The sequence below is a fragment of the Oreochromis aureus genome, linkage group 19 (genome assembly GCF_013358895.1).
Source record: "Oreochromis aureus strain Israel breed Guangdong linkage group 19, ZZ_aureus, whole genome shotgun sequence".
Lineage (NCBI taxonomy): Eukaryota > Metazoa > Chordata > Actinopteri > Cichliformes > Cichlidae > Oreochromis > Oreochromis aureus.
In genome coordinates this window covers 26,540,971-26,568,925 of record NC_052960.1, presented here as the reverse complement: position 1 = coordinate 26,568,925, position 27,955 = coordinate 26,540,971, and the positions used below count along the sequence as shown (strand labels likewise).

General features: G+C 41.1%; 1 protein-coding gene across 1 annotated transcript in view; it reads right to left on the bottom strand.

Moving 5' to 3' along the window:
• LOC116310778 (A kinase (PRKA) anchor protein 6) overlaps nt 1–27,524 on the bottom strand; it is a 175,576-nt gene extending 148,052 nt beyond the window's left edge. Inside the window, exons 1-6 of the mRNA XM_039603722.1 lie at nt 27,404–27,524; nt 26,790–26,930; nt 26,553–26,693; nt 26,186–26,446; nt 15,336–15,458; nt 813–909 (exon numbers count right to left, since the gene is read on the bottom strand). Of these exons, the coding sequence (XP_039459656.1) occupies nt 813–909; nt 15,336–15,458; nt 26,186–26,446; nt 26,553–26,693; nt 26,790–26,930; nt 27,404–27,514 (874 nt within the window). The 5' untranslated portion in view covers nt 27,515–27,524. The remainder of the gene's footprint in view (nt 1–812; nt 910–15,335; nt 15,459–26,185; nt 26,447–26,552; nt 26,694–26,789; nt 26,931–27,403) is intronic.
• Nucleotides 27,525–27,955: the final 431 nt, after the last annotated feature.

Below are 27,955 nucleotides of genomic sequence, written 5' to 3'. Positions count from 1 at the left end.
AATCAGTCAAATTTATCACTCATTACAGCCATGTGCTCGTGGTGACTGTAGTCTGGTTATTCCACAGAGTGTACGCCTCTAAAGCGTTTCTGCTTCGTGAAAAAGCTAAAAAGGTTTAGGAGCTTTTAGAAGGTGCAGCACCTTCCTCCATCTTCTCTGTCTTCACTGGAAATCTGGCCCTGTATAACTGAGTTCTGCTGGGATGTTCATTAGAGATCAATTATCTCTGCACATTTTGATTTTCTAGAAATCTGATGCATGAGTGGCAGAACAATCCCCATCATCGGACCATTTTCATCAAAACCGCTTCAGAAATCTGTAGTTCAAGTTGTTTAGTTTGTAATTATTCATCTTAGTGAGTCTGTTATGTTATCAAGTTGGTAAGCAACAAATATTCCCAAATCCCAACACACTATTACTGCTCAGATATTTGAAAACAACACAGCTTTCTCTCTTTCTCGATTCTCTCTTTTCCATCTCTAGCTTCAAAGATTCTGAAAAAATATGCTGTTACTGTATACTCAATGTTTCTTTCCCCTGCCTGCTGTTTTTCTTTTTCTCTTTCCTTCTTCTTTTCTCCCGACTCATCTCATTCTTTGTCTTTATCTCTCCCAGTCTCTCTTTCGGCTACATTCATATGAGGTCTCCTCTCTGAAGGTCGCTCTGTTAATCCAAATATTAATAATGAATGGAATAGGGTCGGGGCTCCATTATGGCCACCTGTGTGTGTGTGTGTTTCAATGTGTATCCTGTTATTGTGTGTGTGTGCATATTTGATATGTGAAAGAATATGAATACGTGCAAGAAAATACCAGACTGGTGGAAGGTGATGATGGTGAGCAGCGCTTTGCCTTCCTCCATTATGCTTTCCTTCAGAGCGGCGCGACTGTCCACGTTTAGTTTGAAACTCTAAAACACACACAGAGAAACAGATGCAGATCATCACCAGAATCCAGAGAGTTCATCAGACAAGATGAAAACAAACCTGCATTCTTTATAAAGGCCAGCAGGGCGGCGACTCCACTGATTGAAAAAAGAAGTGCTTAATGTTTTTAAGACAAAATGGATCTAATCCTCACTAAATATATCACCTCAGGTTTCTGCTGCGTTTGTAGTCTAAATGCTAGCTTTAAGTATCACCTAATAGGGCATGATGTTCATTTCACAATGTCTGATGCTATTTTGAGTAAAACAAACAACATAGGAGAGAATTTTGGGTGTGGCTACCTTGTGATTGACAGGTTACTACTGTGCAGTAAACTTCATTTTCTTATTAACATGGTTTAAAAACAAGACTTGACGGTGAAAATCATTTTCTCTCTGTCCACTTACACGGGTCTATGTAAACAAGAGAAGGGTAGCAGGCTAACAAAGACAAGAAAAAAAAGCATAATTGTGGTAATGTAAGCAGGAAACACACAAAGAGAAGGGAGGATAAAAGAGAAGCAAAAAATAAGCTATGATATGGGTGGACAGAAGGATGGATGGATAGATGGATGGATGGAGGCACAGAGCTGCCTGAGGCGGTGTTGGGAAACACTCCAGTCAGGTCTCTGAACACCATTATAGCCTTTTTTTGATCTGATGTGTGTGTGTGTGTGTGTGTGTGCGTGTGTGTGTGTGGATATGTGCTGTTGTATTACTCATATTTTGTTACTCATAAATCTGTTTACACTGTCACATTTTTGGAAGTTGGAAAGACATTGACATGAGGTAAACCGTGAGATTTTTGTATGAAATCTTGGTTTAATAATAGGACACAGTGAGGTACAAGCTAAGGTGACGGTTAGTTGTCTTTTTAGGAAGAGGATGCAAGTCAATGTCTTTTGAAGTGATAAAGACCAGCTTGTGTGTGTGTGTGTGTGTGTGTGTTTACATATCTTTGCGGGGACCAAAAATTAGAAGTTTACCATGCTTGTGGGGACCAACCGCCCATATGGGGACAAAAACACGGTCCCCACGAGTTTGAAGGCATTTTTCAGACTCAAAATGTGGTTTTAGTGTCACGGTTACAACTAGGTTATGGTTAGGGTTAGGCATTCATTTTTGATGGTTAGGGTTAGGGTAAGCGGCTAGGGAAAGCATTATGTCAATTAGATGTCCCCACAAAGATATGAAAACATGGTGTGTGTGTGCATGTGTGCGTGTGTGTGAGACAGCCTCAAGGTGCCGAGGCCTCACAATTTAACCACTTCTGACATCCTGCTGTGCTGCAGTGGGAAATGCCGCGTGTGCATACTCTTGCACACACACACACACTCAGTGCTTTCAAGAGACACACATCCACGGTGTAAATGTTTGTATGTGTGTGTTTGTGATGCAGTCTGATCAGCCTGATCTCAAGAGAAATTTGTACACTGCACATGCTGTGCAAAAATGAAAGCACCATTTTCATACAACATAAAAATAACAGTAACAAGTGTAGTGTGCATTAAATGGAAACAATACTCATCAATATATTGGGGAAAAAAATCCTGAAAGATCAGTGCATTAAAGCTGCTTCTCCAGGTTGTGGTAAAGACGCGTTGCTAAAATAGGATAAAACTGGGACAAAAGACACAAGATGACAAAGGTCTTGCAAATCTATCTCAGAAGTTTTAAATCATAGCAAAAAAGAGAGATGGTGAGAGAAAGAGGCCTGACAGACTGTGTGGTGTTTTCTTTCAGTCCTCTGAAATTGTAGGATAAGAGTGTAAAACCCTTTAAAGAAAAGTTATGGCAGTAGTAATTGGTTGAGATACAATTAAGTGTCATGTTTAACTGACAAAGTCCAAAAAGGCATGCAGTTAGTGGGTTTGGTTAATAAGTAGAGATGGACCGATCCGATATTATGTATCGGTATCGGTCCGATACTGACCTAAATTACTGGATCGGATATCGGCGAGAAATAAAAAATGTAATCCGATCCATTAAATATCAAAAAAACACCTCACAAAACTTGCGACATGGCGTAACTCGGCTCATAACCGTAGCACGTTGCAGCAGTATGCCTCACGTGATAGAGCGGCTGTGTGTATTTGGAGCCTCGCTACCAAACCAGCATTTCATCTCCGAGGAAGTTATCCCAGAGAGAAGTAAAGCAAGTGTGTAAGTTCATCTCTGAATGTTTGTAAAGCATTCCCATGTTAAGCTTAACAACCGATATATGGAGCGACTGACTCTCTCTCTCCCTCACCTTCCTGCAGCTACTTCAATCGTGAAACTGCTTAATGATCAGCTGATCGGCTTTTCTGTCGCGAGTCCGTCTCTCTTCTTTGTTTTTGGTCCACTTTGCACCAGAAAGAGGAAACCAGCGGCGGAACAACAGCAGCACGTTTAACCTTGATAAGCTGTTGTTAGAATTTATTTAATATTACTTTCTACACCAGGATCCTTTTCTATGTAGCTGACGGCTGGTAACTGTGCAGGGGCGGATCTAGCAAAGTGTAGCCAGGGGGGCCGATAGAGCATGAACAGGGAAAAGGGGGCACAAAGACATACTTTTCTTTCTTATTCTCATTTAAAATGTCTAGCTTTTAATAAATAATTATCTGAATCTTACACCCAAAGTTTTAATCTGATGTAAAATGTATAGAAGTCCATTACTGTATATAGTAACTATTAAGTCTAATATACCCTAGTAAGCTATACTACTTTTTTCTTTGAGAAGGTACCATCTGTGAATTCTGCAATTCTGTTGAAGAAAGATGTTGAATCTATTTAATTATTCTTGAAAAATAATTTATTTCTGTGCATTTTTTTCCCACCCTGCATCAAATTAAAGTTGATTACGTCGATTAAGCATCATCAGGTGGAGGGTGGGGGGTGGTTCCCTATTTTTTTTTGCTGGGAGTTTGCAACCCTATTAGTTAGGTTGCTTAATATTTCTGCTAAGTACTCTTTAAAATACCAGAATAGGGAGGATTAAGTTTATTAGATTGATCAGTGTTCCTGAACTATGAAATATTTTGGGTGCAGTGTATTTTTTACATACAGGTATAACAGAATAGCTTTAGTGTTATTGTTTATTTAAACTTGAGTATGAACTTATACAAAATGCAGCAAGATATTAAAAAAACAGTTTTATTGATTAAAAAACACACTATATCGGATTAATATCGGTATCGGCAGATATCCAAATTTATGATATCGGTATCGGTATCGGACATAAAAAAGTGGTATCGTGCCATCTCTATTAATAAGTGATTCTAAATTGCCCATAGAAGTGAATGTGAATGGTTTTCTGTGTCTCTGTGTTAGGTTGAACAGGCTCCAACCCTCACAACCCTCAATAGATAAGCATGAGTGAATGGATGGAGGGCTGTTTTGCACCTTGAAAAAGGAACTCCCAGAAATAAATGTATAACAGGATTGGTTCCAAAACTCGCAAAACGTCCCACCTCTTACAGGCAGTCTTGTCAGTGCACTCTCTTTGTAAATACCGACAGCAAAACCCAGTTTTTGCATATGCAATGCAATTTGTTACTTTGGTGGGACTTGCTATCCTTCAACTGTTTCTCCAGAAAGTGTTCGGTCTCACAGTCCAGAGGACTCCAACAGTTTTCACTGCAGCTAACACTGGTCCTTAGTCTGCTCTAGAGCTCTGCTGCGAACTGGAAGGCTACTCATGTGCAGTGAGTTCATGTGCCACTCAGCAGGGCTGCAGTCCAGAATCAGAGTTCATTCTGAGACTGGGAGACTTACTGAAGATACATCTGATCAGTTATTTATTATCACAAATAATAAGCTATAGTATGAGAGGTAACATTCATTTAAGAAAATAAGAGTGAACCCCCGCTGTTGCCACAAATATTATCTAGTTCTGTGGGAAACACAGTATTGCAAACCCTGCTAAATAGCAGACAGTGCAAACTCAGCCTGTGACAGTCCTGCCATGAGGGATGGGCGGATGACGGCATCAGTCAACACATGACAAGGTCAGACCGCCACACCACCAATATTTATGGAGTAGGATATACACAGTTGAGACAAATGGGATAAAGTGTTTTAACCCTCTCACAGGATTATAATAATGTATGTGGAAAAGAGGATTAGCTTCATCATAAAATCATTCAGTGTCACTTCAATAACCAACTCCTTGATTGATGCAAATGTTTCCCAAATATCTTGATGTGAATGTTGGATCATCATATGCCAGAAACCGAACCCTCAACCCAGGAGGTGTTAGCTCCTTGCTTTAGCCACAGGTTTACACTAGTGTAGTTCTTTCTGTCGTATAAAAACCAAACATCTCCGGCTTTAAAAGGATGTGAGCAGATAGCGGTGAAGCTGTCCTGCACATATTACGTTTCACAGATAAACAAAGTATCTCTTGGAAAACCCAAACTATCAACTATACTATCTCCTCACTGTGCTCCCAAAAACACATTCATATATCAGCATTATCCAAACAAAACATGACTGTCTGCTTTCTGCAATCATTACTGCCTTGCAAACGTTGTAAATTACTCCAAATCTCACGGCTGATTGAGTAATTTTACAGACTCAGCGGCCACTCTGCCCCACTTAATTTCCAGATAAGCTGGTGAAATACCTCACAGCTAATAAACATAAAATACATCTATCAGCGCTACAGAAAACACAGCGTGACTGTCTGCGTCTCTGGGATAGGGCCGGGCTGATGTTAGGAATGAATTAGGTTGTGCAGATTAGCCAGGCTATCAGAGCGCGATCGTATTTCAGCGCCTTATTCCACGAGCGATTCGGCTCAGTTTCCTCCGTTTAATATATGGAGAGCATAGAATCGATAAGAGTAGAACAGCCAACCATCAATCACACCATGATAAGGCATGCAGAGCAGCTCTGCTTTTATGCATGTCAGACAGCGGGCTTTAATAAGAGGCTGTGTGTATGTATTTATGTGTGTGTGTGTTTGTGTGTGTGTGTGTGTGAGAGAGAGAGAGAGAGACAGAGAGGAACAGACAGAGAAAAGGAGAGAAGTAGTGTAAAGAAAATAAAGACTTATTTTTTTGACAGAAAGAAGAGACAGTGTGTAAAAGTTATGGATTACAAAATAAAAGACCCATTAGCTGTGACAAATTTCATGAGATAACTCTTTCAAAGGTTTCATTTTATTTATTTATTTTCAGGAATGTGTATTGTCAGGAGGGATAAGAGTGTTGAGCCTCAAAGAAATCAAAGCTACCTCAATGTCTAGGATTGTCTACTCAGAAAATCTCAACCTCAACTTTTATCAGCAGGAGGTAGCCATCAAGAAACGGTGATATTTTACTAAAAACTACTCTAGATGGGGACTTTTGTAACTGCTATATAGTCAAAGGAGTTTGCAAAGAAAAGCGTCTGGACTTCTTTAAGTTGCTTGAAGACGTTTCACCTCTCATCCGAGAAGCTTCTTCAGTTCTAAGGTCAAATGGCCGAGAGTCCCAGATTTAAACCCAGTGGGAGTATCCCCAAAGAGGGACAAAGGACCCCTGGTGATCCTCTAATCACATGAGCCAAGGTGTGAAAGTGGGTGTGGGACCTAATCAGCCCGGGTTTCGGGTGAGCTCATTGTGAAACCTGGCCCCACCTTGTCAAGTGAATTCCTGAGGTCAGATGGCCCAGGATGTGAGTGGGCGTTAAGGCGTCTGGGGAGGGATCTCAAAACTGGATTATAGATGGCAGACAGTTGGTGTCGTAAACCACCGCCTCTGTTCAAAGATGGTCGCTCACAGTGGACATAGATGGCCTCTTTAACTCCTCTTTAACTCCTCTGAAAGGAGCGACCATCTTTGAACAGAGGCGGTGGTTTACGACACCAACTGTCTGCCATCTATAATCCAGTTTTGAGATCCCTCCCCAGACGCCTTAATGCCCACTCACATCCTGGGCCATCTGACCTCAGGAATTCAGATGACAAGGTAGGGCCAGGTTTCACAATGAGCTCACCCGAAACCCGGGCTGATTAGGTCCCTCACCCGCTTTCACACCTTGGCTCATGTGATTAGAGGATCACCAGGGGTCCTTTGTCCTCTTTGGGGATACTCCCACTGGGTTTAAATCTGGGACTCTCGCCATTTGACCTTAGAACTGAAGAAGCTCGGATGAGAGGTGAAACGTCTTCAAGCAACTTAAAGAAGTCCAGACGCTTTTCTTTGCAAACTCCTTTGACTACGATGACCTGGATGACTGAGAACCTTCACAGACTAACTGCTATATACAGTATAAAAACAGATGTGGTGTTATATCCACATTTATTGATGAATCCTGTATAGAATATATTTGGTGGGTTTATTGCTTGTAATACTTTGAGTTTTCTTTTGGGTTGATATTCTCATAATAGTTTTGCTGTGTTTATATTCTCATATGTTAGTTTTAGTTTTGTTCCTGTTTGTAGTATTATTTTGAGCTTCAGTTCAATCCTGCTTCCCCCGTTAAGTCTCCATCTCTGTGTAAGGTGTTCTTTTGTTACTTACTTCCTGTTTTACTTTGGCAGTTTCGTCACCTATGCCTTCTACTGAGTTTAACCTTCCTTCTCTTGGTATCCCTGATTTGTTCCTGCTAAGTCTATGGGAAAAAAACTTTCTGTCTTCACCTCTGTAAAATTTTCCTGAAGAATTTAATGTCCTCAGTCTCTGACTCTGGATCATACTGAATAAAAAATTAAATCTGTTTTGTAATTCTTCGTCATTCTCTCAGAACAAATTATCCATAGGATGTTCTTTGGCTAATGACTGGTGATTGACAAGTCATTAGCCAGTAATCAAGCGGTTTCACAGTTAGTCACAGTTTGTTTGAAACCAAGATTGTAGCAATGAAAATGTTGAGGTTTGGAAATGGGACTTAAGAAACCAATCGGTGATATTATGGTACTGTCTATGGTAAATTCCCATCTGTTGCTTCTCTCTTTTCTTTGTGTCGTTTTAGTAAATTAGCAGGAATTAATAACTGCACACCAGCAGCAATGAAGGTTGAGATAAAGCAGTGTAAGCTAACAAACAAAATATCAAGCTGGTGCAGAAAGTGGACCCAGATGCTGATAAATACTTCAATTTAACTTGAATTTAACTTCTTGTCACACATATTATTTTATATTATGGCTTTAAAAATCTTTCTTCTTTGTTTAAGGATATTTAGACCACACAAACACATGTTCAACTTTTACAAAAGCATCTTTGGTTAATAACATCTGATAATCTATGTTGAGTGAGGAAAATAAGTAAGTAAAGTTTATTGATAAAGTGCGTGTCACAGACAACAAAACAGAGTAAAATAAATAAGAAAATGAATAACACCAATACAAAATCAGCAGCATCGTAATTTAAAAGTTAGAAGGTGAATCTGGAGACTTCTCGGCTGCTGTGGCTGTTGGCCTCATATGTTATGACTCCCCACTCTGATTAACATACACATTGTGCAGTTGAGAGGTGAGCTGCTTCAAAGCCTGGATGATCAGATTACCTGTTAGCATTAGCATATTAGCCTGAAGCACAGAGTAGGATGGCCTCAGAAGCCTACCTAATATCATTTAGCTTTTAGCACTGGCGTATTAGTGAGGCGCTAAGAGGTGTGCAGCGCTGATGCTGAGATGACATTGAGGTTTGACATTGAGACTGTGTATTGAGCTGCACTGATCAGACACACACACACACACACATACATACAGCAGACAGGCTTGGGTTGATGAGACAAGATCTGATCAAAGAGTCTTTTTAATAATGATGATCAAATTGTCTCCATTCATACTGAGCCGACAGAAACTATAGCAGTATGACTGGATCCCCTAGGGGTGTGTGTTTCTTCACCCAGGCCTACAATCTCCTTTGTTTTCTGTAGATATGAATTTTCTTGCACACTTCTTTTATGTTAAGCAATGAAATGCAGTTCTGGCTTACATTTCTTTCTTTGCTATTTCCCTTTAGTTTATTGTCCCTACCTCCCTCATACGGCTTCTTCCTCTTCCTGTCTTCATCTCAATCTCTATATTTCTTTTTCTCTTTTCTCTTCTCTTCTTCTCACTCTCCTGTCCGCCTTCAGTCTCCCTCAATCGTTGTCTCTTCTTGAGCCCACTCTATACCCTCCTCTTGCCCCTCACTGGTTTTCTTTACCAACTCTCTTTCTCCTTCTTCTACTTCCCTCTCTTCATACTCTCATACTACACCTACAAGATACTGGATACATATAGAAATATGCTGTATCGAACTGAACTCCAAGTGAACCAAAATGCGTCCCTACAAACCACCTGAGAATGTTCAGTCCAGTCAGCGGCAAGATGTGTCTGCAGCAGGAGCAACAAAAGTAAATACAGAAAGAGTGTATTCTGGATTATTGGGAAACACAGAATTTATGTTAATTTTATGGCTAGTTCTCTAAGGAGCTTGGAAAGAAAAGCGTCTGGACTTCTTTAAGTTGCTTGAAGACGTTTCACCTCTCATCCGAGAAGCTTCTTCAGTTCTAGGGTCAAATGATGGCGAGTCCCAGATTTAAGCCCTGTGGGAATGTCCCCCCAAGAGGATGATGGACCCCCTAATGATCCTCTACCTAATCATACAAGTCAAGGTGTGAAAATGGGTTTAGGTCACAATCAGCGAGGTTTCGGGTGAGCTCATTGTGAAACCTAGCCCCACCCTGTCATGTGATTTCCTGAGGTCAGAAGGCCCAGGTTGTGAGTGGGCGTTAAGGCGTCTGGGAAAGGATCTCAGGACTGGATTATAGATGGCAGACAGTTGGTGTCGTAAGCCACCGCGCCTCCATTCAAAGATGGTCATTCTAAGTGGACATAAATGGCTTCTTTAACTCCTTCTTTCACTCCTCTTTCAAACCATCTCTCTTCTCTGTCCAAAATGTGAACATTGGCAACCTCGAAAGTGTGACCTTTGTCCTTTAGATGCAGATGGACCACCGACTCTTGTCCCTTGGAGGTGGCTCTTCTATGTTGTGCCATGCGTTTGTGAAGTGGCTGTTTGGTTTTCTCCAGTGTAGAGGTCAAGAGCTCCTTAGACTACGATGACCTGGATGACTGAGAACCTTCACAGATATATTCATGGCTAGTTGGTTTACACATCTGTAGTACCTTCCCACACTGAGAATACAAAGCCTACATGGCTACAGTACATTTTTTAGATCTGCCTTCAAAGTGTGTTTTTGTCCCAGCTCCCTCCCCTCACCCCAGCTGGTCGCAGAAGATGGTTCAGCCTCCCTGACCCTGGTTCTGCTGGAGTTTTCCCATCCTATGGGAAAACATATGGGGACTTATGGAGACATATGGGGACATTGTCAGAGCCATGTCCCCATATTTGCTGTGCAACTACTTCCAGGTTATTTTGTTTACCACCATGATTATGATTAGTAACACCCTAATGTCAGTCCAGCCAAAGAAATCTGTGGTCCTAGATTCGTTTTTTCATTGGTGTTTGCTTCTTTTTTCATTTACTACAAGCAGCTAATCCTCGTTTTCCTGCTGAAGTGGATGAAGACATAGGGGTATTTTAGTAGTCTCAAAGTCAACTGTAGTTGATATTTTTGTTGTTTGTTATCTGAAAGATTTCAGATGTTTTGCTGTTATTTCAATGCTTCAGTGATGATGGCAAGCTAAATGAATATGTTCTGAAGTGGTGGTCTGTTAATTTCACACATTATACTTGAACACAATCTCAGACATTTCTCACTCTCCTCTTTCTCTCCCTCTCTCTCTCTCTACATATATATATATCCTCCCCTTATGTTGCCACCAGTAGTGTGTTACTTCTGGTAATGGGATTCAAAGGCCTGGATCGCCCATCAGACCCAATCAATAGGCCTTTCATTGGCCGCCATCTCTTAGCGCCTTACAAAGAGCAGCCTGTGTGTGCGTATGTGTGTTTTTGTGTGTGTGTGTCTGTGTGTGTGCATGTGCATGAGTGTGCATTAGTGTCCTCTTGCCTCACTGATCTCCCCAGGGTTCCGGAAAGACCTGTGCTTATTCGCTCCACGCGCCCTAAAACACACATATAGTCACACACACACACACACACACACACACACACACACACACACACACACACACACACACACACAGACACGCCAGCTGGACCAAATATTCAATTGGGAAAGCAACTCCACTCCACCCACTGCTGCCCTGGAGCTGTGTGTGTTTGTGTGTGTGTTTATGTGTGGCACAGAAAGCAATATAGTGAAAGAGAGAGAGAGTGTGTGAGTATGTGTGTGAGACAGAGAAATGGAAAAACAGAAAGAGAAAAAAGACCAATCCTGTCGCCTGAAAGCTATATTCACATGACCTACTTTGGTCAAGTAAAGCATAATGAAAGTAGATATTCGATGTTGTTGATTGTCATAAAATAGCATGAAAAAGAAAAACAAGATACTGCATACAAAGCCTGATATGTCTTATTATTCATCTTTGCAATTGAACTGTTTTGTGCAAAAATGATTTTTTTTAAAACACCAATGAAGTGAGCTCCACTGTTGCACTGGATGAGAAGTTCCTTTATTGCCACAGGTACACAGACTGCAGTTTATTTAGTACCACCATGCTGCCCCAGGGCCAGATATTCGCTAGAACGTCAAACGTGAAATAATCTGCCACTGAAAGTAGTCCCCAGCAGTCAGCTGGCTGCTTTGAGAAATTATTGAGCCTTTAGAAAAAGACTAAAAACATGAACTGCTCATCAAATTATCCATGTTTGGATAAAACTATAAAAGTCAACTATTCATAGTTTCAGCTTTCCAAGCTACTGATTAAAACACACTCACAAAAATATTATTTTATAGTTATACTGTAAAGGTCATTATAGTTCTCTTGAGTTTGCATTTTAATTTCTAATTTTCTTGGGATGTGACTATGTTAAGTAGCTAGGCAGGTCACACATTATGTCATAGGAATCTAAGTAGGATGCACCTGAAGGATGTTTAAGACATCCCAGGATATTCATGGAATATTTTTAAGTAGTAATTTTACATTATAAGGGTAATTAGATGTAAAGATACCAACTCTGCTGCTACTTCACACACTTTGTCGTGGTCCTTCTAGAGCACGTGTGTTAAACATAAGGTCAGGAGCCAGAATGAGCTGGGGAAGACTTCGATCTGGTCCACTGGACGGCTTTGGAAAAAGAGGGCATCGATTTTGGACTTTTAACTGTCATATTACTAAAATAAAACGTCTTTTCTTACATTAAACAGGGTTAAATGTGTAGTTATACATTTTTAGACTGAGAAAAAGGGCAGTTTTACTGGTTTGGCCCACTTGGGATTAAAGTGGGAAGTACGTGGCCCACAATGTAAAATAAGTTTGACATCTCTGTTGTAGAGTTTCGTGAGGAAGTGCTGTTGAATGGGCCTTCCTTATTGCCTCTTTGGAATTTTAATTCATGACTTTATGGAGTTTTTATATATTTTAAAACAAAAAAAACTATTGGCCAAAGGATTCAAGCACCTAAGTCTTCTTACAGACTCTCTGCCTGTGACTTTAAAGGAGTGTAGAACGCCGCCATCAATCCTAATCTAGTCAGCAGCTCCATTTCCTCTAAAATGTCTTAAAGGTCTTGTAAATGTAAACACATTTTGTCAGAGAAAGACTGGAGAGATATAAAGACAAAGGGAAGCGAGACAGAACCTGGCTCTACTCGGCAGTAATCAACAAAAGACACAAACACACACAATTATACACCCAAACACACACGAATAACTACAAAGTGCAAGTGTGACTATCAACCCCAGCACGCACACACAAACACAGAGTCAGTTAGCTAACATGCTATCAACAGTGTAGCATTTCAAAGTCCTATTAGCGATGCCTTTTCATCCTCTTTTGCTTTATTTAACAAGACGCGCCAATTAAGAGCCGGGAATTCTAATTGAAGCTAACCGCCACTAACGTTAGCGCTGCTGGCAACCACAACAAAGTCGACACGTGTAAACAAACCAACAAATAAACACGCGCACACACCCACAGATACAGCACAAATAAGTGCATCTAGATAAGAAAATACTGTGTGTGTTGATCTGCGTGCAGGATGCTGTTCTGCAGGGACGGATATGGAGATGCTGATTTGGAAATCTGTCTAGGAACATGCAAATCTATGCAAATAGTATCTCTACGTGTGTGCGTGTGCTAAAACACATGCCTGTTGTTTTGTATATGTATTTAGGTTTATATACCTTAATGCAAACACAATCTGCCGGTGAAGGTGGTGTGTGTGTGTGTGTGTGTGTGTGTGTGTGTGTGTGTGTGTGTGTGTGTGTGTGTGTGTGTGTGTGTGTGTGTGTGTGTGTGTGTGTGTGTGCGCGCACATGCTCAGCACTGAGCAACACCGGGATTTTTACATTGATGTGATATGCATGTTCATGTCTTGTAGTCTTGAACGAGTGCTCCTCTGTGTTTGTGTGTGCATGTGCAGCCCATATGTTTGCCATAAAGACCGTGAGTAATTGCCAAAGTGCTCCTCATCTGTGTGTCTGTATATGTGCGAGTGTGCTCATGTACACGTTGCAGCACTTACTGATCTATCTCAGAGCATGTGTGAGAGTAAATTACCAAAACACAGGCAGAGTTATTTGAGCCTTTTTGTTTCCTATTTGTTTGAGTAAACAAAAGAAGACAAGGAGATAAAGAGAGAGATTTTTGTTTTTTAAAAGAAGAGAGACAAAGGACAAAAAAGACAAAATGGGAGAGAAATAGGAGGGGCAGATGATCAGAAAATAAAACAATAAAGTGGGAAGAGGAATAAAGGAAAGGCTTTGCCAGAAGGAGGAAGAAAAAAGAGATGTGGATGAAAACAAACTGGAACACAAAAAAAGAAGCCAGAATAAAAGCTGTGACAATGAAATGAGAGCTTGCATTCATTCCAGGGTTTGTTATTTTCCAATTATCCCTTTCTAAAACCGTTTCTGTGTGTTTACAGGTGGCAGAAAATCCTAAGCTTTGACCTCTACCCCCTTAGCCAGTAAGTATAACTGTTGAACTGAGCACTGGTCAACATCAGCTCAAGAATAGTTGTTTTGAAGGAAATAAATCAGCCTTTCTTAGATGACTCACTGCCTTAGTTGTAACAAGTTTAATTTTCTTCCTATGCTTTTCCTATAATGATGAATGGCTGAATGGATTTGAATTTGTCTGTTTATCCCGTTATCTCCCATCTGTTATTCATTTTTCCTGTTTTTTGTTACATTATCATGAAATAATGAATTGAAAAAAATAAATAAATTCATATGCTAAATATATTTTTTTTCTGGAGAAGCCCCGCCTACCTATGGTTTGTGAGGGGCAGCCACTCAGCAACAAGCTTAAAACTTGTCTGCAGACAGTGAATAAACTGAGCGGCTGCACCCAGGCTCACAGTAAAATCACGACATGAATGCCAATCCCCAAACCGCACTTTGTTTTAAAGTCTATTATGCTCACTATTTTTATTTTTTGGATTCTACTAGAGCACCTTTGTGTGGGGGTTCAATATTTTACAATGAACTTTATTTATGATCTACTGGGCATTGGTGCAGCACTTTAATTCATCCCGTATCCAAAAACAAGTTAAAGGAAGAGGCTTTAAAGTTAGCTTTCTTCTCCCTCACAAACAAAAGGTCTGAACAGAAACTTGGGAAGGTTTATATATACTGACCTCATCATTTTAATGTTTACCATGTTTTATGAGAATCCACTATTGTAACAGTTCATAAATGACACAAAAAAGGAAACACTAAAGTATTTAGCGCACTATTTTTTTTAGAAACATTCCATTTAAGACAAAGGTTTTTTTTAAAAAGTGAGATGGTTGAGTGTTGATGACACAGCTTGGACAGTGCTCATTGTCTTGTCTTTTCTTTTCTCAGCAGCATGTGTTTGCTCTGTTTGCTGTGCTGACTCCCATCTCTGTCACTGATGTCACTGATATGTTTTGACAGCTTAAGTAGGGCTACTGAAATAACACATGACAAAGTACAGAACAGTCCTATCATCGCTTTACCAGCTTTGGTTGCTTGATTGTGAAGTAGTGGGTTCCAATAGCTGCAGCTAGAAGTAACCGTTTCTGAAAATAAGACAGGTGTGTGTGTCTGTGTGCGTGCGTGTCATGTGGGCACATCCATATGCATGTATGCAAATATGTGTTTATGCAACCGCGTGTGTGGAATGTGTGCACAGATGTGCTTGCACGTAGCAGTCGTGTACGTTTATTCTTCAAATGTGTGCGAGCCTTGACAGCGGGTGCGTGCGCTTGAATTTTTGCGAGGAACACAATGACTCAACGCTGATGAGGACCCTTTGGTGTTATCACTTCTATTTGAGGGCTTAGACTCATTTTAAGGGATGAGGCAGAGGTTGCTTTGTATTAATGAGGGTTCACATACGTTTAACAAAAAAAAAGAAAAAAAGGCAAGTGTGTGAGTGTTTGTGCTCTCACCAGGTGTGTGTCGAGGTATACCCTCAGGCTATCCAGGTCCTGTCTGGGCTGAATCCAGTTCTCTGTGCTGTCCAGCGCCTCCTGAAGCCACGAGATGAACCCGTCCAACTGCTGCACAAAATACTGGGGACAAGGGAGGAGAGAGAGAATTCAGTTTATGATTTAAAAACAAAATAACAAAAAAATAATAATATGTATAAATGCTGATGTCCAGGGCCTGCTGGAAAGGCATCAAAACAACACAACACACACTAAACACTTCAGAGGATTGAGAGATGACAGAACGATAATGTGTAAAAAGAGGAAGGAAGAGAGGAGCAAAACAAAGCAGCAAACAGTTTGAACAGAAAATGGCAGAGAAACACATCAAAACACACCAAGAAAGGAAGAAGTCCAACAGGTAATGGCATGCAACAGGGAGAAGGAAGGCAGAAAAGGGAGAAAAAGCAACAGATTGGAAGAAAACAGGATTAGAGTACAGAGAAGGATAAAAAAAACAAAAGGGGGGGAGCGAGGGAGCACCCGGCTGGTGTTTAAGAACTGATTCCAGATGAATTAATTCAAGGACAGAGAGAGAACAAAAACGAGACGATGAAACAAGTAAACACACGTTTGGACAAATACAGAGGAGAGGAGAATGGAAAGAGAGAGGAAGATATAGGGAGGAAAATACAAACAAAGGACTTAAAGATGTGCAAAAATGCACTGAGGAGAGTGAAGGCATGGAAAGAGAAAAGAGACAAAACAGGAAGACCAAAAAGAAGCAGGTGAGGAAGACAAGAAAAGATTTTTAAAAATACACATACAAAGGCAGAAGAGAAATCAAAACACAGATGGCATAGAGGAAGAAGTGCGAGGAAAGAAAATTTAAAAGAAAGTGTGGGGAGGAAAAAATGACACGTGCATGGCAGACGGGTGAAAAGTAATAAGTGATGAAGAGACTGATGAAGAGACAAGAGGAAACAAGACTGCAAAAGCAAAAAGCTGAGCGTTAGGGAAAGAAAAGGGGAATAGAGCCAGAACGAACAGAAGGAAAAGAGATCAAAAGAGATGAAGTGGTATGAATGACTCTAGTGAGCTGAACATGTATGTCTCCATCACTGGCACGTTGCCCTTCATGGGAGTACACAGATAGATGTACACACTGACAGAAGATAGGGGGAAAAAAAGAAGGCAGCAGCTTGTTACTCAGTGGAGAGCTACTGCCATCTACTGGCCAACAGGGAGATTTATGATGCGCGGAAGCCTAAAACTTGATGATCCACGCCAGAAATGTACTAATCTAACTAAAAAGTGACACACACAAAAATTCTGTTGTTTTTTTAAATTGCATAAACATCATTTTTTCTTCCATATGATGTGAAATGTATCAGCAGGAAAATCCACAGAATCCATGTGAAATAGCACCTGATCCAGTATTGATTTCTCCCTTTAAATCCACTTCACTCCTGAAGAGGAACAGAAGAGACAGCTTAAAAGAAGAAGAAAGAGTCTTCAAAGAGAGGTGAAAGGGGGAGTAAACACTTTGGGTTGCGAAGCGAGGATCAGACAGAAGAAAGGAAAGTGTTTAAACCTCTTTTAGAGACAAAAACTAAAGGGAAGCATTAAGGGTGTTTGATACAAATTTTGCATCCGCACAATTCTGCCCAGCTAAAACTCACACTCGCTGTCCAGGACTTGCGACGCTTGGAAGGGAGACCGACAAAAAGAATGGGAAAATACTTCAAGAGTAACATAGAAAGAGCAGGCTGCACATTCAACTCGACAATTTTAAAGAATCAAGCCAGCAAGTTATGCATGTGGTTTAAATAAGCATGGACATGTATTGTTTACTCCTCCAGTAGGAGCTCCAGGTGTATAGTTTTAGCATAGCCGGTCCCTCAGGAGGAATCAGTGCTAGCCATGGGGCTACGCTAGGTTTTCTTTATGATTGATCGCTAAGTTTTCTTCTACTCTTTAGATCAAGTTTATTTCAGATGAAGGACCACCCCGAACTGCCTTATTTTGTCTCGTGAGCTCGTGGGGGGAGAACACTGCACCTGCCTGTAACCACAAGTGTGTTAACTCCACCACTCGGCCAGCTCTTATAACCTCATGTAACGGGTGAACGCATTTGTAAGTAACTGATTTGACATTCATGTCTGATGTATCTATATTTCAGCAGTCTGTAGCTTTAGCCCGACCACCACAGGCATAGTTGCTTCCACAGAGAATTCCACTACGAACACAACCCCGCACAGGTCAAACTGGAGCTGCGACCTGAATTTTATGTAGCCTGGATCCAATCGAACTACACAGAGCGTGCGAGCTACATCAAGCAAAGAGAGAGCGAGCTGGAAAGTGATTTACATAAAACTGAAGACATACAGCAACTCCAGAAAATTCATTCTTTCCACTCAGACCTTAAACATTACATCTGGAAAAACAGGTTTAACTGTGACTGCGGATCATCAAGAAGACAATTCTAATATTTTATACATTGAGCGCTGTTTTCATATCTTTCACTGAGAACTATCTGGAAAACTAATGGCAGAGTGAAGGAGGCTGTGGGGAGAAGGTAAATCTGATGGAAATTACTTGAGCTGCCACATCTGTGCACCCACGCTTTCACCTCGCCTACAAATCGGTGTAGCAAATCTATACATGTGTGTGTCCTCATATGGAGATAGGTGTGTCTGCTTACTGTGATGATAAAATGTGCATTTGCAAACATGTTCTATTCCACAGTGATGTCTGTGTGTTGGTTTACCGTTATAGATATGTATAGTGTGTTTGTTAGTGTGAGAGAGTGCGTGTCTGCATGTGAGTCTGTATGAGATGCAAACCTTGACCGAATGAGCAGCAGTATGTTAATTACAACCGTGACCCTTTAAAAAAGCACACACACATCAATATGATTCTGTCCATCTCTCCACCGCTCGTTATTGAGGAGATATGGAAATCAAAAGTATTGATGAGAGGAGAGGAGGAGAGGAAGAATGGAAGAAGTAGGAAGAAGCGGATAGTTTAAGGAAAGGAAAGGGGTTGCATGGAGTGCAAAGCAAGATTCAAGAGTATTAAAAGAAGAGAACAAAGCAAAGGTTAGAGGAAAGGGATGGAAAGGTAAATGAGAAAAAGGAAAAGGGCAACAAAGAAGGAGGGCATCAGAGGATAAGAAGAACAGAGGTAAAGATCAATGAGAGAATTGAGAAGAGGAAAAGATGAGAAGAAAAGAAGCATGAGAACATGAGATGCGAAGAGAGGTAAACCATGAGAAGGAATGAGGTGAACTGAAGAGAAAAAGAGTGAGAAGGACAGAGGAGGAAGGCGTGAACAGCGGCAGAGCGAGTATTGCTGGTTTGGATATCGACCAGCATGCACTGGGCTGCTTACAGCTTCTTTGATGTCTCTAAACCAGTGAGGCTCCTGAGGGGCAGAAAGGCCTGCTGGGAGCTGAAACGCCTGATCTGATCCTCTGCCGCCTGGATAACTGCTCTGATATTATGCTTCATCTCTTCCTCCTGTGGTTCAGCTCTTCACCGCTGGATAATTACCGCTCAGCTGACGAGGCTTTCTGAAGGACGACGCTGATAGATTTGGACTCAAACTCCCGACAGATGATATTTGGCTTCGCTGATTACTATGTTAGAAGCAATAGCTCTGATTTTCCACCAGGAGCACAAAGCAAACAAAAATCAAGATACAACTGATGCTAGTCCACAGAAATTAAGATTCGATACCAGTGTTCTAATTTTTATGATCTTTAAAGTAAGCAAGGAGAAATAAAAAACATTCTCCAAAAGCAAAATGTTAGAGTAACAGAGAAACACAATTCAGTTGTTGTGTTAAAGGGTTAAAGGATTTACTGCTGTGGAAATATTAAACAACTTCTAGCAGTCATGTAAAACAGCAACAGTAACTTCAGCCAGTGCTTCATAACAACAATGGCTGCTTAAGGTGGAGGTTGGGGTGGATGGATGGGTCAACAAACCCACCATCTATGCCAATCACATTTTATAAATGTTATGACTTTTCTATAATGGAATTGTACTTATAGAAACAGATGACCTACTGTATACTGTCTGGTCATTAGGCTTAGAAGACTACAGACTAAGCTCAGATGACTTAACTGAATAATTGACGTTTTAACAAACCAAGCATTGCTTGTATTTGTCTTGAAGGCCAGGTGTTGTTGAAACTTGAACACATATTCAACTTCTCTTCTCTACATGGCCCTGGGCTGCACGGTTTGCAAGTGCATCCACGTACCTGGTTAAAATCCACACGAATGCCGGGACTCAAGGCTTTCTGGGTCCTGCACCACATACTTGAAGAAAACAGACATGCTAACCTTGTTATCATGGTAGCTCTTAGCTATAAGCTAATGAATTTGGATGACTGGCACCCTAGCTTAACAAAATTTCAGCACCTGGTGAAGGTAAAAACCAGAACAAAATATGAAATGATGACTTTTCTGAGCAGGGTTCCAAAAACATTTTGGGGGATTGAGGTGAGATGGATAATTTCCACAGCAGGCTACGTTATTAGATTGACTAACTCGAACACCAAACGCTTTTCCACCGCTGTGCCGAAATTAAAGAACTCGAGGGGGGGAAATTTTGATTAGAGTTTCATTAAAATTATTTGTCATATAAAACATGGAACCTGCGCAGCTGATTTCTGAGGAATATTTGGACAGGACAGGACTGCAGCTGTCTCCACGGTACATTAGGGTGGAATTTCATTTTGCCTTTTTAATTATTAGGAATTTGTCTATCTGTAGTGTGCCTGGAAGGAAGGAAGGAAGGAGGAAAGGAAAGGAAAGGAAAGAAAGAAAGAAAGATGTCCAAATTAACAGAGAGTAAAAAGACGACTCTCACACCTGACTGCATCTCTAATATCTAAAGCTCCGCCACTGCCAGTTATCCAGCTCTCTGCTGCTGTGGAAATGGTTATCTAGTCAACAGTGGTGTTATATGTGTTATAACCAGTCAAACACTCCTTTAGAGCAGAGGCATTACAGGACCAAACTGGCCCATCAAAGTGTCCAATCTGCTCCACTGGATGAATTCATAAAGTATGAAAACTGCATCAGAGGGAATAATTTTCTGTACCGTGCTGTTGGTTGCATTACAAAGCATTGTCACAAATCATAAGGAACAAATCACATCATGGGAGTAGTTGACCAATGTGTGAATTGAATCTCTAAAATATTTATTGGCTCTTATTTATGTTTAATATTTATCTTCCACTCTGTCACTGCTGACTAAAAGCTAAACATCTGCCATATCAGCTTCATAGAGTAATTACTTTTAACTCTCATAACAAAAACTTTTATTATATACGGCTTAACTTAATTTTCATTCAAGAAAAAACCACTCAAGACCAACAACGACGGCCCTGCTGCTCATATTAATGACACTGTGCACATTTCATGGGTTTAAATCGAACAAAAGTGAGAGCTCGTGGGATACTCTGTCAGCCTGTAATATACTGCATTGTCTCCAATAATGAAAATGAGAACATGGCTTTCTAGCAATAAGCTGGCTTCAGTGGCAAATTTTACTACCTTGTGTCATAAACTCTTTTACGGAGGAATCTGCACTGATTGCTTTTACACGAGAAAAGGTCACAGTACAGATCAGCTACACACAAAATTATCTTTATGTTCCTCCTACAACCCTAATTAGTATGTGCTGAATGTGTATTTTCTATCAGCTTTTAATCAGTGACCGTGTCATGAAGTGTTCAGAATCGACATTACCAGGCTGCAAACAAATTTACTTCTGCCACTTTTTCCTTTACCTCCTCCTTACCCTGTTTATCTAAAGAAGCACAAAAGAAGAGAATAACACCCCTCCGCCTCATCATCCTCCACCTCTCTCTTATTTTCCTATCCTCTCTGCTGTCGGTGGGCGTCCCTGACCCCCCTGCTGGGCCAATCAGACGATTGTTGATGTGAGTCTGTTGTCTGTCTGTCTCCCACTGCTCGCAGATAGGCTGGCGTGCCGCAGAGCCTCCAAACACACAGACACCTCACACTGAGGACGCTGACGCTGGCCCAGGCAGCGCACACGATGTGATCACATGATGTATAGGACACTTATCTAACCGATGGGCTGTTTCTCCATCAGCTTTTCTATAGTTTTTCGTTTTTCTAAAGAATTTAAATCCACTTCACGTGTCATGTCCCACATAGCGCAATTAGGAACTTTGGATTTCTGTGTATGTATCTCTCCTGCGTTGGTCTCATAAACTTTCAGGAAACAAGCCGCACATTTACGTGATGCGGACACAAATTATGAGAGGATCGGTTCCGACATTACAAATGTTGAGGAGGTCAAGGTTGAGACAACAATGTCTAGACGGTCAAAGGCGGGAGGATAAAATATGCATGTCCAACAGTACGGAGAGAACAGAAACAAGGAGTGAAGCTCTGACGTGGGGAGGAGAAAGGAAAAATTTTGACTCAATGGACTTACAGTCTAGTCAAAACAAATAATTTACTTTACAAAGTACAATTTTTTATGTTACTTCACTAGTACAAAACCCATTGTGTGCAGAGGCATAACATGGGCTTCTGTAATAAATACAGCCTGGTCATACACACTTCAACAGCTTAGCTTTCAAAAACAGGTTAATTAATGATTACTGTTTTGTTTTACCTTTAAAATAGTCGTAATTTAAATCTAGCTGTGTCTCCAGAAGTTGCTCAGGTGTAATGCTTCTGGTGGAGCAACCTTCTTGTAACAAATTTCACCTAGCGACAGTCACCAACCTCCAGCAACAACTTGCCAAAAGATTTGGCAATACACGTTTTCCTCTAACTGGAGGTGGTGGAGGGGTCAGTAGTCAGAAATCTCTCCCCCTTGTCTCCGTTGTTGCTGCCTCCTAGACCAGTGTTAGTAGAATTGCTAAGAAAAGTAAAATGGCCCGCTGTGATGTGCAGCCTTCTAAAGAAGTTTATGCTTCCCATTTTTGTGAGTGAAATTATAGCATTTTATTACACTGAGTCAGTAGCAGATCAGATGGGAATCTGTTGCAACCACACAGTTAATGAATGAAAGCTGTTAATCAAGCATGCTAACCTTAGCTGATCACTTAATGCTCCATTGTCCTGATCATCCAAGAAACCCAACACAGTGACGTCCAAACCTCTGAGGCGGAAGCTTCAAAATGAATATACTTACTTAAACTGATCTAATCTACTAGTATTCAGATCATACTCAATTATCAGAACAATCAACTTTGAATTTTCTTCGAGCAACAGTTGCAAGTGTTTTTTATGGTTCCTCTATGATTAAAAAAACCAAATCCATGAAGATAAAGATAGATGTCTGCCCCCTTCCTGTTATATTTTACTGACATTTCAGAGTTTCTACTCAGTTCGTCTCTGCTCTAATCAGATTTCCTCAACTCCACCGGCAAACACAACCAAGAGCTTCTCCCCCGAGAAGACGAGAGGTGCCGGACGTATTATATTCGTGTTCTGCTCCTGGATTTGACTCATTTCTGCTCCAACAGTGATCTTTCCACAGTTTCTCTTCCCTGGACGGATGATTTTTCATTCTATGTTAATCTGCTCGGTTGTATTCAGTAGAGACTCTTTGCAGAGAGACAGAATGTCACCCTCCACACTGAGACGCTCCTTCTCCTCTCTTCACTTCCTCAATTAGGCAGCTCATCCATCGCCATGATTACATGCTGCTAATTAAGCAGCTAATCAGCTAATTACCCAGGAGCAGAGAGGAATGAGGAGTGTGTGTGTGTGCTTATGTGTGTGTGGTTAACACAAGGTGTTCTGCAAGACAGCAGGGTATAATTCCTGATTCTGGGAGGATTTTTTGGTGTTTGTTTATTATGTTTTAATCCAAAATTATGAATCTGTGTTTATTTTTGTAACTCTCTGGAGTTACATGTTTTTTACTCAATGCTCTGCACCGGGTGTGGTCTGAATGTGATTTTACAAAAAGGAAAGGGTTTGGGGTTTTTTAATTATTCCTTCCTGCTAGTAACATTCACGGAAAGCCTGAATGCATCACGAGCTAAAACAATGTGTTCTAATGTCAAGGCATCAAACATAGTTCACCCTCTGATCATGAAATTTACATTCTTCAGACCCAAGCAGATCCTCACATACTCAGGGATGTGGGGAACATTACACCATCGTGGGACACTTTATAATTACCAGGACACTATGACTTGATTCCCATTTGTCTTCCTTTAAGTTAACAGATGAGATTGAGCTTGATATTGATCATCCATTCATTCATTTTCTTGATCGCTTGACCAGCTTAGGGCCATTAAAAGGATGGAGCATCTCCCAGCTGTCATAAGGTGAGACTCAGACTCACCAGTCTATTAAAAAAAACCCTATTTTGAATCACCAATTAATACAGCATGCATGCAAACCCAGAGGAAACCCACAGTGGCAGATGCAAAGACCATGCAAAGTGGATGCAGAAAGGCCGCTGCAGACCAGGAGGTTCACTACATCACCAGCGTTCTACCAAAGATTGACATCAAAAAAGGAAAAGCAAAAAAAGGGCAACTTTGACATTTCAACAGTCAAATCATCATTAATAGTCACTATTATGGCCAATCTGGCCAATTTGGTAACATGGAGGACAGAATTTAATGTGGGGAATGAATTTATAACCCTGCGGGTCACTGATCCCCATTTCCAAGGACATCCCCTCACACAGCTGACACTTTAACTCTCAGACTGATTCAAAAGGACCCTGACCATTCTCACTGTTAATCTTATTACAGCTGTCCAATTCTGTAGGTGGGCTTCTGACCCGGCTAACACCAGATAAGATGGACACGCTGAACTTCATTGATCCCTGAGGGGAAACTGAGATGTTACAGCAGCAAAGTAAAATGTTGCCTGGGGAGTCGAGGGTATTAAGAATTGTAATATTAAGGCAATAAAGGTGAGAGAGTGAAATAAACCTGAGTAAAATAAAACAATAAAGAAATATTAAAGGCGACAGAGCCACTTTATAGCACTAATTAAACAAGCAGCCATGATAGGAACTTATCCCCAGAGCTATTGGCATTTCACGATATTCAATATGACAGATATGACTGATTAGTTCACCAGGCAAACCTCATCAATAATCTGCCTGCCAATCAAACGTGACCTTTTGAAGTGAGGTGATGAATTAGCAGGGCCAGTGGACAATCCGATACTAGCCTTCCAATCCATCAAGGTAGCTTCATTGGAGGGGCAAAAGTGGATGTTGGGCTGATTTTGTTTCAACTTGTCATCTTTTGTCTAAATGAAAGTGCAGAGATCCATCTCACAGACTGGCAGTAAAAACCAGCTACAGCAGTGAAACACAAGCATTCCAAGTTTTATTTTTGGCAGGTTAGTTTAGCACCCTTAAAACATTCTATTGAGGTACAGGCAAAATCTACTTTGGAGTTGTTGTGTTATGCCCCGCCCACATCACAAGGAGGTCCTGGCCTATTCTTACTGATAACTGGCTGAAGTGGTAGGGTCCTGAGCTCACCGTGGCCTTTCAGATTGCAAAGGCTGGCCCACATGACCTGTTCACTCTTTTTAACTTTATTTATTTTAGTTTTTTTTTTTTAAATTATACTTTATTTAAGTGAACATCTTATGCAGGCTGCCTCCCTGTCAGACACCTTGAGCCTGTTTATGGCATTGCTGAAAAAAGCAAGACCCTGAAAAACATGTTAACTGGATGTTGGCATATGTTATGCAAAAATCTGTAAATATCGTTTAGCATTAAAGGCGCCCTCACAAATGTGCAAGTTGCATATGCCTTGTGCTCAAATACCCTTCCTACTATCACAGGTGCTTTTACACAGCTTTTAACCCTTTAAACCCTAGCCTAATTTACCCTTTAAACCAGGAGTGGGCAACTCCAAGCCTCAAGGGCCGGTGTCCTGCAGGTTTTTAAATGTTTCCTTGATCCAACACAACTGATTTAAATGGTTAAACCTCCTCAACATGTCTTCTCCAGAGGCCTGGTAATGAACTAATCATTTGATTCAGGTGTGTTGACCCAGGGTGGTATCTAAAACCTGCAGGACACCGGCCCTCGAGGCCTGGAGTTGACCTTCAAACCCATCGCCGGCGACGGGTTAGGGTTTAAAGGGATAAACTGAGTTCAGAAATGTTCATGCGTGTAATAAGATCAACAGTTAATTTTTGTCATCTGCACAGTTTGCTGTGGATGACTTAAAATATGACTACATTTAAAGTAATGTGTGGGCGAGTCTCTGTACGTTCAGTGATGGAGGTTAAAAACATTGTCTGTGTGGACTGGTTAATAAGTCAGAATAATTTGATCCAATAATCGCGATGATGACGAAATGTTAAAGAGTAAAGTGCCCACACAATCATAGAGAAAATGATCTCAAACAGAAATCAGTCAACATTCCTAAGAGTTGTTGTTTTGCTCACAGTATCTTTGGAAAAATAGAAAACTGCATGGCGTCATCATAAAAATGAAGACAAAGAAGGATTTCTCCTTAAGTAGCAGCAGAAATTCCACTGCAATGTAACTGTGCTGGCATGAATTACCACCCCAGGCTTAAAAGTAATTACAGGTAGTAATTTTTAATAAGGAATATTACTGTTTTAATACAGTCAGAGGTGTAAAAATGTATTGGATTGAGCATCAGAGGATACTTAGGAAGGTAAAAAATACCAAGCTGGTGCTCAGTTTGAAGCTGGATGTTTGCAGTAGAACAAAAATGAAATGAAGCTTCTAGGAAAGCTCATTTTCTTGGAATGAGAAATGCCCCCAAACTTGTAAATGACAGTAGAGGGAATGAGCTACATATGTATGAAAGCCTGAACACAGACAGATAACGTGAAGACTAGATAGGAATACCTCAATCTTCTTCCAGATATCAGGGTCTTTGTCGTGACTCTGAATGTCCTCCAGCAGCTGCTGCACCAGAGATGTGCATTCACGCCCTATCAACGGGGGCACGGTCAGTGGAAGCTGATGCTCTGCAGACCTTCGCCCCTCATCCTCTTCGGACTGCAGATCACTTAACGGGCCTGACTCGATGCTTTCGTCCAGGGAGGGTGCAACATCGCTCGAGGAACTGGGGCTAAAGCGGCCGAGCAGGTTTCGCCTGCGAGTAACCTGAAGGAGGATGCACAAGTCGACATCATTGGAACTTTCGTTCAGCTTCAACAAGTATTTTTTTGGAGTTTTGGAGTTAAAACACACAAAGAAACTAATTTCATACCAGCGATGGCAGAGGAGAAGGAATGTCTTCCCCACTATCCACTACACTGCTCACATTGTCCCCGCTCTCTCCTACATCCCAGTCCGGGTTGAGCTCAGTCAAATCCCAATCATCCACATCCTGCGTAGAACCACCTGGCCTCTGCAGTTAGATGTAAAAAGAACAATAGTGGTTACAGTTTAGATTACAATGATGGACAGTCAGACACAGTATTCAGGATCCTAGTTGTTAACTAACCAACGGGACGGCCTGTGTCAGACTTTCTAGTTTCATAGCAAGCATTTCTGTTTTGCGGAGCTGAGCAGGGAGAGCCAGGAACTCTTCTGACCCATACCAGTGCTCCCTGTCTGGGCTGCCTTTGGATGAGACTTGGGGACCCTATCAGACAAGAAAGACGGAAATAAACATACAGTGGAACATCGAGTATGTGCAATTGTCAAACTTCTGTACTTGCTAACCTCGTCTTCTGTTTTTGACCACATAGTTCCTGATCTCAGCTTTTATTTAAACTGAATACTTGCTATACTTACTTACTTACTACAGTCTACAAACATAACACAAGTATTTCTGATGTAGCTGTGAAATTGTGATTAGTATACTACTGCATGCTTGTGATTTGAGAAGACATCAACTACAAAAGTTTCCACTACTTTAAAACATGATAAATTAATCAAAATGAAAAAAATGAAAACCAATAGATGTCGATTTAGACTGACTTCAGATGGCAAATAATTCCAATTAATCTGAGAAAAATGGTACCACACACACAAATGCTCTGTAATACGCCTCTGTCCTTCTCTGTCTGCACAAAACACAAACTTTTCTCCTAAACAAAGGAAATAATCTCTCACCCTCTGACCCTGGCGCTTTACAATCCAGACCGCCGCCTTGCTATGAGGCAGTCGGGGGTCCGACTCCTCTCCTGATGCTTCCAAGTCTGAAGAGAGAGCTTGCTCCCTCATGGGAGAAGGCAAGGAGGAATCAGAGTCCCCCTCACTATGTGTATGTGTCTCCTTCTGCATCCTCTCCATTTGATTTGATGTTTCATTCTGAGATTTCAGGTCCTGCAAAGGCAGGGGGGCATCAGCGGTTGGTCTGGCCCCAGATGAGTTCCTCTGGTCAGGCAGAAGCCTCTGTGCACTCCCACCTGAGCGCCCTCCGTATCTGGAGCTTGCATGGTTTCTACGTATGTTGCACCCATTCATCACCTGTTTAGATAATGGAAATTTGAGTTAAAGATGACGTTTCTGAAGCTCTTCATGTTTACTGGGTACATATAGTGGAAGAGAATTAACATCAATAAAAAGCCATATATGTCTTAATGGGAAGAAATGCAAGATAAAACAGAAGAATGTGTGGGTTTAACAAGAGTTTGCCAATCCTTCTGTCTCTTCAGGTTATGA